Genomic DNA, 13,317 nt, shown 5'->3' on the forward strand with positions numbered 1-13,317 from the left:
CACACGGGAGTTAGCCTCTGTCCCTGTAATCACTGTGGTTGGTCTTTCCCTAGACGGTCTCCAGAGTCTTTGTTAATTCCTTCCATGTAATCTTAGGAAGTTATTTTCTGTCAGGAAACTCTAAAACCTTCTCTCATGTGTGGATGTGTTCAGTTCCGAGTTGGAGTGAGTACACATTGCCAGGTTGAGGAGACTGGTTTTTCTTCAATACCTCCAATTATCTTCATCTGAGTGGGTCACATTTGGCAGAGTAAACAATCCAATTTTCTTAATTTTTCTGCTTTTATTGCCTTTCTCTCTTCACTATAAATAAAGAAGGAACATCACAAGGAAGAATGGGAAGAAAGACAATTTTGAATAGCCACCACAGGAGTTGTTAGAAGTTACGAGACTGCTGGAGAACTGGAGAAACACCACAGGAGCAGACTACTTTTGCTTTTAGACTGGTTTGAGAGATATTTTGGATCTGTTACCTTGATGAAAAACCAGAAAAGGTTTCATGGTTTGTTATCACTTTACATTTGCAGGGGAATTGCAGGGAAGGTGAAATGATAGATGAATCCAGGTAGTTAAATGATTTTTTTTGGCTGTGATCACTATACACATTCATTGCTTTCTCATGCAAAGAGAGGGAGTTTCAGATCAAGCAGATCAATTTTTGTGACATTGTCTGAAGCTGTTTGAGAAACACTAGGGTTAGTTCCAGGCTTCAAGGTGACCATCCAGAAACCCAGGTTGGGAGGCGCCTGACTGGCTCAGTGGGTAGAGCATCCAACTCTTGATCTGAGGGTCCTGAGTTCAAGCTGCACATTGAGCGTGGAGCATACTTATAAAAAAGAAAGAAAGAAACTCCACTGTAATGTTCCTGTGTATTTAACATTGGTGTTGGCCATGGTCCCTGAAAGCCTAGGGCGACCACTCAGTGGCTGCTTGGGAAGCATTCTGATTGGGTATTTAAGGAACCAAATGGGCCAGAAAGGATTTATTCAGTTTTTCTCTTTTTCATTCCATTTTCATCCCCCACTTCAAGGAAGTAGTGTGTTCCACGGCTGGTCATTTTAGATTAATTTTATTTTATATTTATATATTTATATTAATTTTATTTCTTTGGTGACCAGGATAACTTTGTGGTCTGCTGAGAACGACCTCTGGCCCAGCCTCAGCTTCATTTCTCTTCTATCAAAGCATTACTGTGGTGTTCTGGGTTTTTTTGTTGGTTTTTTTTTTTTTTAGGTTTGTTTTTTTGTTGTTGTTTTTTAATGAGCAGAAGATGGAGGGCCACAAAGAATCCTTTTTAATAATGGAAATATGATCCTGAAGTCCTGATTTTTTTTTTTCTTTGCATCTCCATAAAAGTTGGGTCTGTAGTCTTCTGGAAAGTGTTTTTTAATAATATGAATAATAATGAGCGCAGCTAATCCTAACCGTGGACTTAATGGCTGCTAAATGGTTTACATACATTTTAATCTTTTAAGATGAAAATAATCTTATTTTATAAGCTTTATCCATGATCTTAAAAGATAGCGGCTAGTATTATATCTGTCTTATATAATATATATATATAATGTTGATATGTATTGAGTTACTGATGCTTGAATAGTTTGACTATGATTACCCATCTGGTAAGTGTCGAAACTGAGTAGTTTACCTCACGAGCCATCAACTTTCTGCCTTAACAACTTTGCTGAACTGAATCCCTATTACATACGGAAGAAGACGCTTAGTAAGAACTGAATCACTCATCTTTACTGAGCCCTTCTGTGCCAGGGACTGTTTTAAGCACTGCACGTGGATTATCTCATTGAGTACTGGCACAAACTCGGCCGGGATCGATGCTGCTGTTGTTAGCACCATTTTACTGAGGAATAGTTGAGGCTCAGAGCAGGGAAGTCACTTCCTAGAGCCCCGGAGTGGGTGAGCTGTGGAGCTAGACTTTCCATCCAGGTACTCCAGGCTCCGGAACCTGCCAGTTGCACCATCACCTTGTGTTCCTTCCCAGAACACGAACAGTCTTGCCAGGGGGCAGAGCAGAAAGACTGGAACTCTTTTCTGAGACACAGGCTCCTAGAGTTCTGTACAAGCCTCCTCCGGTGGAGTGTTCTCCCGGTTCGCTGGCAGGACAGAAACCACAGCCAGATAAGCCCCTGGGCAGTGGTTCCAGCAAGGAGCCTGCATCCTGCTGGGTTGGTCAGACTTGGCTTGGGGCACATCCTACCGTTTTGTGTCCTTGGTCCCCCCTCCAGCCCCCCCACCCACATCGCTTTTCTCATTCTTAGTCTCTTTCTCCCCCCTCCCCTCTCCGGTTCTCTGTTTAGCTCGAGGCTTTTTACTCCATCTTCACCACGGAGCAGCAAGACCACGTCAAGTCGGTGGAGTATCTGAGAAATAACTTCCGACCACAGCAAGAGCTGAACGGCAGGGTGGTGTCCAAGTCTGCGGTCCGAGACGCCTGGAACCACGACATGACAGACTTCTTAGAAAACCCACTGGGGACAGAAGCCTCTAAAGGTATAGTTGGATTAAGTGCCCTTGCCCGGAGGAAGATTCCTTATCATAAATTACTTTAAATTAAAAGAAGTTCCAAACCAGCCAAGAGTTGGAACTCCGTGTTAAGAGCATATGTTTCTCTGCTAAAAGAGACTTGTCTGGATGATAAATAGAAGCAGTTGTGGGAAAAATTTCAGTTAAATAGATATGTTCAGAGTTGCCCTTTTGACTAGTAATATACCAGTCATTCTGTTGGTAGTTTTACCTTATAACATCAACACTGACTAGTGAATTTCTGAGGGAAGCTTGTGGGTGTCTTACCTTATACCTGCCCCTCCACCCCCTTCTGTTGGGATCAGGACGCTGTCTCTGACCTCAGGCACCAGCACCTTTGACTTGCCCCCCAGCACTGCACCCTGCAGCCCACCCTTACCTCCTTACTGACGACCTCCGCACCAGTCAAGACCTCCCCCTCCTGCTCTCCACCCCTACCTGACACCATGTGGCCTTTTTTAAACCACTATTTAACGGTTTGATTCCCATATCCGATAAACTTGAGTTTATTCTTTTCAGGCATCTTAGTCTTTTTCTATTTCTACATTCTTATGTGAATTGAACATAAATTTCTCTTCCAGGAAACTAGAAAGTCAAATTCTATCCTCACAGCTCTACTTCAGGCCCCATGGTGTGTCCTCACTTAGAGAATAAGGCTGATCAAAATTCCAGTACTTGGCGGGGGCACCTCTGTGGCTCAGTCAGTTAAGCATCTGTCTTTGGCTCAACTCAATCCGTTCTGGGATCAAGTCCCGCATCAGGCTCCCTCTCTTTCTCATTCTCTCTCTCTCTCTCTCAAATAAATAAATAAAATATTTTAAAAAAATTCCAGTATTTGGAAGGGAGGAAGGAATAAGAAGGAATTCTCTTTGGGTGTGAAGTAATGGTTCTTTTCTTTCTTTCTTTCTTTTTTTCTTTTTTTCTTTTTTTTTTTTGAGATGGTTCTTTTCTGAGCCAGTGTGCTCTCTGAAATCGTGAGCTTGGGTCATATGGGAAGGGCTTGTGTCATTGATCAACACTGGACACAGACTGTGGTATTTTTAGTGGGGTAAGTTACACGGGGACATTTTAAGAGTTCCCCACCCCCCAATGAAAGGGACTAATTTACTGGCATATGACCTTTGTAGGAATAAGGAGGATGCGAGTGTATTCCACAAGTAACTGCACTGATGTGCACTTTGATAAGAATGAGCCCGTTTTCCAGGCTCGTATATCTGAAAAGAAGCTAACAGAAGAGGAAAAGGAACTTAAGAATGTGATCGTTTCCTTCCTGTCTGTGTGATTTTGTTTGAGGACGGTGAGAGAAGCTAGTCTGGCCAGATGCCATCCAGAAACGCTTGAGATTCAAGTAATTTGGAGCCGACACTTTGTCAAGGGCGTCGTCAGCTGGGAACAATGGGTGGGTTAAGAAGTAAGAAGCACGCCAACCCGGGAAATGTCTTGGGTTGGCTGGCATAGCAAACCGCACTTGGGCTAATTTTGTTTTTCAACCAAGCTAAAAATAAAGAAAACAACCAAGCTGCAAAGCTTTCTCCCAAGAGAACTTGCTTGGGAAAAGAGGAATCTCTTAGGGAGTAAGTATTGTGTGAGAGGTGAATGCAGAGGACGACGGGGGATGACAAATTTATATCACAAGTGAATACAAGATCTGGTAGCTCAGAATTGCTGAGGTTATGACAGTTGCAAAGTTCCTCCCTAAAAAACGGGCTGAGAATAAGATACATCAGCTGTGCAGAGGGAGTGCATGGCTCTTACTACCCGAAAAAGTTAGAGAAGAAAATGGTTTCTGTTGCATTAAATTGTCAAAGGGGGCAAGATATTCTACTGGATGGGCTTTCTCTGAATTTGAGCCGAGCCGTGGACCCTTCCTTAAATGTTTTTTGATCTCTTTTGCAATGTTTTGTGATCTTTTTTAGAGGCAGAGAGGGTGGAGGTACAGTCCTATTTGTGTCTTCAGCGTGTTACTGGAGTATAACATACAGGAAAGCGGACATGTACCCCCTGATGCGTCCCACTCCCCATAGACTTGAATAGCAACCCCCCAGGTCAAGAGACTAACCTCACCGGCTTCCCAGAAGCACCTCTAGCTCCTTCTTCCTAGGAACCGTCCATGCCCAAGGGTAACTGCAAGCATGAATTAGCTTTGCCTGTTGTTGAATTTCATAGAAATAGAATTATCCCCTCTGTCCTTTTTTGTGTCTTGCTTTTTTCACTCTACGCTGAGGGTCATCTATGCTATTGCCTGTAGTTGTGGTTTGTTCTTACTGTTGAATGTCATTGTGAGGCTCCACCTGAATTTATTCATCCATTTCGCTATCCGTGAGCGTATGCATGGTTTCCACATTCTGGCGATGACGAGAAATCCTTGACCGTGCTTTTCGATGAGCATCTGGACACATCTCTATTGGCATGACGCCACGGGTCCAGTGGCGACAGCCTGGAATGCAGATTCATGTTCTGATTTGGTTGGATACTGCTCAGCAGTTCCCCAGAGGGACTGTGTGTACCGTGCTCTCCTGCCAGCAGTCGGTCAGGGTTTCCTGGTTGTCTTATGGCAAAACGTACGTATCATAGAATACAACTATTATAAATGTACACTTTAATCATTTTTAATAAATTTAGAGTCATAATTCTGTTCATATAATCCAGTTTCAGAATATTTTCATCACCCTAGAAAGTTCCCTCAATTCTTTCTCCTATTCTCAATAGCAGACAGCCTCTAATCTGCTTGTATCTGCCGCATGACGTTAGGATTTTAAGATTGATCCCTGTTGTAGCATCTGTCAGTAGCTCGTCCCTTTTTATCGTGCACTAGCATACCTATTTGTTTTTTTTAATAATGGCTTTATCGAGAGTTCATAATATGCAGTAAAGTTCTTTTTTTTTTTAAAGCGTGCACTTCAGTGAATTGACTCTTCACAAAGTTGTGCTTTCACAAACTTCAGAACAGTTTTATTGCCCCCCAGAAGAAGTCCACACCCATTAACAATCACTCACTCCTTCTTCCTCACTTTCTTTCTTCCATCTCTCCTGCTTTCCTGGTCCTAGGCAACTTTTTGGGTCTCTGGATTAGCCTAGTCTAGATATTCCATATCAGTGGAATCATACAACATATGCCCCTTTTTTTCTAAGATTTTATTTATTTGTTTGACAGAGAGAGACACAGCGAGAGAGGGAACACAAGCAGGGGGAGTGGGAGAGGGGTAAGAAGCAGGCTTCCCTGCTGAGCAGGGAGCCTGATGCAGGGCTCAGTCCCAGGACCCTGAGATCATGACCCGAGCCAAAGGCAGACATCTAACGACTGAGCCACCCAGCTGCCCCCAAATTATGCCTTTTTGTCTCTGGCTTCTTCCAGTGTAATATTTTGGCATAATATTTTCAAAGTTTATCCATACTGGAATGGATCTCAGGATTTTTCATTTGATGGCCAAGTAATACATGGATATACCATGTTTTGTTTTTCTGCTTTTCAACTGATAGGTGTTTTGAGCTTTTTCCACCTTGTTGTCGGTAATACTGCTGTGAACATTTGCGTATGAGTGTCTTTGTGGACATCAGTTTTCAGTTGTTTCAGATGCACACCTCGGGGTAGAATTGCTGAGTCACCTGGTAATTCCAGCTCTCCAGTTTCGAGGAACTGCCCACCTGTTTGCCAGAGCCCTTGCACCAGTTTGCGTTCCCAGGAGCCGTGTGTGGGATTTCTCCACGTCCTCACCAACACTTGCTGTGTGTCTTTTTTTATTTAGCCATCCCAGTGGAAGCGAAGTAGTAGTAATTTCCATTTCCCTAATGATTGATGATGTCCCTGTTTGTTTTTAAGTGTACATTTCATGGAATCATAGTCTACATGACCAAATGGTCCTCCTTTTATTTTCCCTCCCCGCAAGAAGTGTTGGGTAGTTTTATGGCATGATGGGCCAAAAGCCAGTCACAAATGCCAGCATGGAGGCAGGCAGCCTCGAGGGCATAGATGACTGGCCTTAGACCTTGATGCAGTGGAGAGTCCCAATAGAAAGGAAGAGTTCCTTTCTCTTCTCTAGTCTTCTGCAAAAAAAGATTTGAGAGAGAAGGTGTCCTATAATCTTCTGGTAATTCAAACAAACGAAGCCTGTCTGGTTGGCATTCTCTATCTGATCATTATTGGAAACTTTCAGTGCCTAAGAGAGCTACAGTGTTGATCATGGAACTGTGCATTTATTGTGCTATTGTTACAGAAGAAGGAAAAATAAATTGTTTACATAAGGCAAGAGTCAGCAAGCTTTCTTGGTTAAGGACCAGAGAGTGAGCACTTACTTTCTCTCTCTCTCTTTTTTTTTTTAAAGATGTATGTATGTATGTATGTATGTATTTATTTGACAGAGACACAGCGAGAGAGGGAATACAAGCAGGGGGAGCTGGAGAGGGAGAAGCAGTCTTCCCGCTGTGCAGGGAGCCCAATGTGAGGCTTGATCCCAGGACCCTGGGGCCATGACCCGAGCCAAAGGCAGATGCCTAAGGACTGAGCCACCTAGACACCTCGATACTTAGTCTCCTGTGGGAACTACTCACTCAGCTCTACCACTCTGGCATGAAGGCAGTCATGGACATATAATATACGAATGAATATGTGTAGAAAACTATCTTCCAAAAACACCTTGTTTACAAAAACAGGCAGCAGACCAGACTCTACTGTGCTCTAGGGGATGGCTCATAGTCAGATAGAGAAACTCAATCAAAGTCTCAGTTTAAGGTACATTTTTTCTGTCTTGAAGATGGTCATGACCATGACCATGACTATGAAGCATCGGTTCATTCTACTTCTCCATTCCACCTCAAGACCTTGGGACCAGTTAGATATTTATTAACTCAGTAACCAATTCACCTTAACCCCTGGTCATCTTTCACAGCAGACGTGTAAGGAGAGCCTCCCTGGACTGATTACAGCCCCACACCTCCCTTGTTCCCTTGGCCATGATCATTAAGTGGTGTTCATTGAGCTGCACAGTGAGGAATGCCTGAATTAATGTGCCCCCATCTTGCCCTTCTGTCAGGATGATTGGACATACTGGAATAGAGAAAGCAGCATCAAGCCTTTCAGTGCCAGCACCAGACGCATGGTCATGTACAACACCAAAGGGAAGGGGGGAAAAGTCATCTTAATACTGTATTGTTGCTACAGAAAGACTTATAATGGATGTCATCCATAAAAAATATAAAGCTTCAGTTCCAGTAAATGGAAACAATATTTAGGCTCGGTGGATTGTTCAAGGGACATCCAATTTGCCACTCTGCCCTTTGTCGGTAAATAACTTGGACAGACTTTAGGATTTAATGGGCTGTCATTTCAGTTATTCTGCAACACATCCCGGGCACATGAAAGAGCATTTGGTGATTAAGTACTGAATACTGTCTATTGTGAAGACTTTGGGAACAATGAATTGAGGAAAAAATAACTTTCCTTCCAACAACATGAAACATATGGTTTATTAATTTAACGAAACCTGTTCAAATCACAGTGGAATCAAAACCACTTGATCTGATAATTTGATTTGATGGCGTAATTCAAGTGGCACTGCATAATGTAATAAAAGCAACAGAAACCAGGAGGACACTGGGTTGCCCGTGTGCCCCCCGCCAGTCTCCAAAGTCATGCCATGCCATGTCTTTGATTCTGCTGATGGAGGGAATCCCTTTTTTAGCTGCATTTTCAATGGTAAAGACTGCTTCCTGTTTTGGTTAAAAGTGTTTTTTTAAGAACATATACCACTGTGTGAGAATGTCTAAGTAACTAGCCTATTTTAAAGCAGAACACATGGAGAAAGAGCATCCCATTTCCCACCCAAATTAGCAAACAAAGAAGTAAATCCATGATTGCTTTTAAAAAGAGTTTGACACAAATAAATTAAAAAAAAAAGAGTTTGACATTGAAATTCATGGGTTTTTGCTATTTGGGGAGAAAATATTAATGTTCTATTTTTAGTTTAATCATTTCTACTCACCAGATTAATGAGCTTGAATTACTTTATCTTATTAAAAGAAGCTCTGATATGAGCACTTAATTCCTTTGTAGGCAGCTGTCCTCCCAGAAACTCTTCCAAAAACTTATCTTGTTACTTTCAGAAACTTCCAGCACAGAAAAGTTTTAAGAAAAAACACTTTTAACACAGCCCCGGTGGAGTGATTTTAACCCCCTTCTTTTAAAAATAACTGTCATTAGCCATTACTTTTTAACCTTGTGAATGATTTAAAAAGAAGGCAAAAAAGTAGGGTTGTTTTTAGGATTCTCCAGCATCCTAGGTCCTCATTCTTTGGAAGGCCGTGCCATGCTGTATCAAACATTTTTATTTGCTCAGGCATCCTATGATTACTGTAACTTTATGTAACTATGTAAAGAGTTGGTATAACTTTCCTTGGTTTGGTTGATATGAAGTTGATATTTCGTAGACATTTAATGCAACATTAAGTACTCTTGCTTCATGTTTTGTAGTCAGTGAATTTCATTTCACCTGTTAGACATCTTCAAATTCCATTGGGGAGCTTGTGTACTCTAGAAGTTGTGCCTAAAGCACCAGGGATTACACAGGCTGTGTGGGGGGTCTTATGTGTCAGATGCTATGCTGGCCTTGTCTATTCATACGTCTTCTTGAATCCTGAGAACCCCCCTACCACTTTTCATTTCACTTCGTATTTACCAAATATTTGTTGAGCATCTACTGTGAACTATTGCTAGTTCTAGGCACTAGCAATAAAGGTAACAAGGGGGAAGAGTCCGTCATCCTGGAGTTTGCATTTTAGTGGGAACAAAGAAATAAATCAACTGACAATGTTAAAGCTTCAGTGTTCTCAAGATCCAATCAAGTAGTATTCTGAGTTTGGTAGAGTGTGGTGAAGCAGTGGGGAAGGGATCTTCCCTGGGTAGGGCAAGAGGTGATAAGGAGCCAGCCCTGCAAAATTCTTAGAGGGAAAGGTCATTTACAAAGGCCCTGAGACATGGGGACCAGCATGGAGAAATGAGCTAATATCATGTCTGGAAAAGACTTTTCTTGGTATTCTTAGGATAGTGAGAAGCCTTTGGAGGGCTTTAAGAAAGGCAATGACATGTTCTGAACAGGTTTTTAAACCCTTCTCTCTGTTCCGTGAAAAATGTTTACAAGGGGACTTGGGATGGAACTTGCAAGACCAGGACGTGGCGGATAGAAATAGTCCCTGCAGGATGATAGTGGTTGCGTGATGGTGATCCCAGTAGAGGCAGAAATGATCCATTAGGGATGGAGTTTGAAATAGAGCCTCTGAGATTGTACTTATCATTTGGATACAGGCTGGTTGGGGGTGAGCAAAAAGAGAAACATAGCATTACTGTTTCTCTTTAACAGATGGGAGGGGTCTGAGGCTCAGAGAGAGCAAGGAGGGAACCGCCAGAGACTCTCAAGGAGGAAGTGGGAGAGTGGAGATGAGAACCAAGGCATTCTTATGTCCAAATGCAGCGTTCTTTCTATTTTCTAGCTTCCGTGGATCTACAAGCAGTGGCCTCTTTGTTTTCAATGTCATTAGGTGGCTTGAACAACACATCGTATTACTCCCTCTCTGAACCAAAGAGCTTCAAAAATAAACATACTTGCGGGGATTGGGTATTCTTCCTAAAGATCTGAGTTTATCATCTGAAAAGAAATCATTGGACTCAGTCTTTATCTGCTTGGCTAAATTTGTAGGGTTATCTTGGGTGTTCAAGGCACAGGCCCCTGAGGCCTTGATCACAGGGTCTTTCCCTGGGAGGGCCAGTGCACCCCTTGACCTGCATGCTGGGGCCTCCTCATCTGAGGGTCTTGTGCACCCTTGGATCAACAGCGCCTGACACGACACGTAGGACATGGGGGGTATATAGTCATTGTTTGCTCATGAATGAATGAACGATGAGACAGTAAAAAGTGATTGATAAAAATACAGACTTTGGAGTCAGGTAAACCTGAACTCAAATTCCAGACCAACCACTTACTCTGCTGCATCCTTGCTCAAGTTAATACCCAAGTTTTGCTTCTTTATCTGCAAAATACAAATAATAATGGGAAAAAAAAAAAAACAACAACAACCCTTCCTTGGCTTTGGCCTTTAAAATGAAACAATGTAGGGAACAAAGAGTACAGAGTCTGGGACATGGAAAGTTCTCTGCAAATAATTATACCTTCTGGTCTGTAGGTTCCTGTGGCTTCTTTGTATGCTCAGGACAAACTATTGCATGTGACATGCTCACTGGAGAACACAGTTCAGAATAAGGGGACCAGGCTCTCTTCCTGGTAGAAATGCAAACTGAGGCTATTGGAATTTCTTAAAACTTTCCAGTGAAATCCACAGTCCTTACATGGTGCCCACGTCCAGGCATCCTGCAACCCAGTTCCAGCAGGCTGTGTCTTCCACCTAGAAGGCCATCACCTCACCTCTGTGCCTCATCCACCCCTCCTCAGCCTTCATAGCTCCGTTCTAGGGTATGTTCCCCACAGAAGTTTCCTGACTGCTTGGCCCAACTGCCTGTGTTGGGGTGTCAGGACCTTTCTCTGGTAACACTTCTCACAGCTGGAATTTTCTGTTCAGTTGTGTGTTTTTCCCCCTAATGTCTAACTCTCCCACCACCCTATAAGCTCCATGAGGGGTGAGACTGTCTTTGTATTTCTTTTTTGGTGGGGAGAGGGTATAGTGCTCACTGTTGGCTCCTCAGTGAATATGTAACTGGATGGATGAATGGGAGGATATAGATGGATGGGTGGATGGATGGATAGTGGGATGGATGGTTGGATGGATGAAGGGGAGGAGGAGTGGGAGGTAGATTAATGGATGGAGGGATAGGAAGATGGATGGATGGATGGGTGGGTGGGAAAGAGGGACGGATGGTTGAATGGATTAAGCTAATCCATACATGCCAGGTGGCCAGGAGTCAAAGGATTCTTGCTACAAGAATTGGCACAGTTGGGACATTTATGATCTAGGCCAGAACCAGATCCTCTTACGGGAGGAGAATAGCTATAGACATTTGGAGTAGGATTCCACACTGCTCCCGGTCCCCGACATCAGAGCGTCTCCTGAAATTTGGGAAGCCATCTTCTCCTTTGGCCGTAAACTACTTAGATGGAAATGTTCATCTCAAAAAACCATGAATAGAGGGCTTTCCTCTCCGTCCCAAGGAACAACCGCCCACCACACCAAAAAGCAGAGAATGACCACTTAACATGGGATAGGCACTGGTGTTGGGATGCTGCTAGGCAGAGCTGTGTTATGGCTTGAGAGCTGTTGAGCTGACTTCAGTAACAGAGACCAAGGGCCATCTATGGTTATCTCACCTTATAAATACCCCCTAATTACTTAATTCTTGCTGTCTCCAGGCAGATATGCAGACTTCAATCTTCAAGGCCAACTTAGCAACCCTCCTACAGCCTCAGCTTTTCTTTGCTTTCTAGAAAAACCTCCCTGACATCGGGTTTGTTTGTATGGACACTGTGGAGCTGGTGAACAATAATCTGGAAATTAATAAAAGCCAGCAGCATCCTTCCTCCCAGAGTGACAGACGTCCCCTCTTCCTAGCTAACCAGCATTCACGGCCCATGAAGCATGAGGCTCCGAGACGTTCACGCTCATCTCCGTGGAGCCACAGGAGGAATGTAGCTGGGAGACAAAACTATTTATCTTCCTGCTGATTATTCCACAAACAAACAGGCTTTAGTTGAGGCTGTTTTTCTTCAGGTGCAAGGAAGGTGTGCAGAACCCTTGGCTTTCTCAGGCCACAATAAACCTCTAACCTCCCCCATCCCTGGGACCTGATAATCAGAGACCCCTCTGTAAAGGCACAGTTGTGTGTCGAGTCCTCTGGAAGCATCTTTTTCTCTTGCCTTCCCGGCACAACCAGCTGTCCTCCTGGCTGTGGGCTTCACTCCTGCGCCCTGTCGTACACGGTTTTGCAATTACAAAGCAATGGTCTGAGTGCTTGAAATGAGCATCTTGGCTCTCCTATTTCAAATCTCTGCCTGTGTTGGAAAGGTGCTGTCTACGCGTCTGACACTAAATCATAATAAGTATCATGGAGTGTGAGGAGCCCTGCAGTTTCTGTGCTCATGGGCTGGCGACAGCCAAGCCTGCCCAGAAGAGAGGAGCCTTTTCAGTCAGGAATGTCCTCACCACTTAAAACCGCTGGTTCCAGAAACCAGCTAGAAATCTATGTGGCTCCTCAGGGTGTGTGGATCCATATGCCAGGCGCAGCCAGATACCAAGGGGGTTTTGTCCTTCCTGTGGGCTGAATAGGTAATTGCCACTGGTGTCCACCAGGGGCGCTACCTGTTCATAGTCTGGTCTCCTTGCGCACATCCTACTTCTGTTCTCCTCTTGGGTCCTCTGGCCAGCCCCAGGATTGGCTGCTCGAGGCCAGTCTCCACATACAGGAGACCCTGGAACCATCCCATTGAGGGCCATCCTAACCAAATGGCCAGTTGGTGCAGATGCTGCATCTGGGGGTCGAAATGAGCTTGGAATCCAAACAGTGGAGCTCATGCCCTGAGCCACAACTGAGATCAAATAAGAGGAAAATGCCAAAGGAGAGTCAGAAATTTAATTTTTTTTTTTAAGATTTTATTTATTTGAGAGAGAGGAGAGAACATGAGCAGGGAAGAGGGAGAGGGAGAAGACCCCTTGCTGAGCAGAACCCCCCCCCCCAGCCCCTCAACACGGGGCTCAATCCCAGGACCCTGGAATCATGACCTGAACCCAGGCACCCAAGAGGCAGAGATTTAAAGCTGACAAGGTGACCGTTGTGTGGGA

General features: G+C 43.9%; 1 protein-coding gene across 4 annotated transcripts in view; it reads left to right on the top strand.

The window, feature by feature from the left end:
* The window catches only part of PTPRG (protein tyrosine phosphatase receptor type G), a 696,945-nt gene that overhangs the window by 567,439 nt on the left and 116,189 nt on the right, over positions 1–13,317 (top strand). For all 4 annotated transcript variants that reach the window (XM_045990633.1, XM_045990636.1, XM_045990635.1 and 1 more), the window contains exon 8: positions 2,316–2,508. In XM_045990633.1, the coding sequence (XP_045846589.1) occupies positions 2,316–2,508 (193 nt within the window). The remainder of the gene's footprint in view (positions 1–2,315; positions 2,509–13,317) is intronic.

Source organism: Meles meles, chromosome 20, assembly GCF_922984935.1.
Source record: "Meles meles chromosome 20, mMelMel3.1 paternal haplotype, whole genome shotgun sequence".
Classification (NCBI taxonomy): domain Eukaryota; kingdom Metazoa; phylum Chordata; class Mammalia; order Carnivora; family Mustelidae; genus Meles; species Meles meles.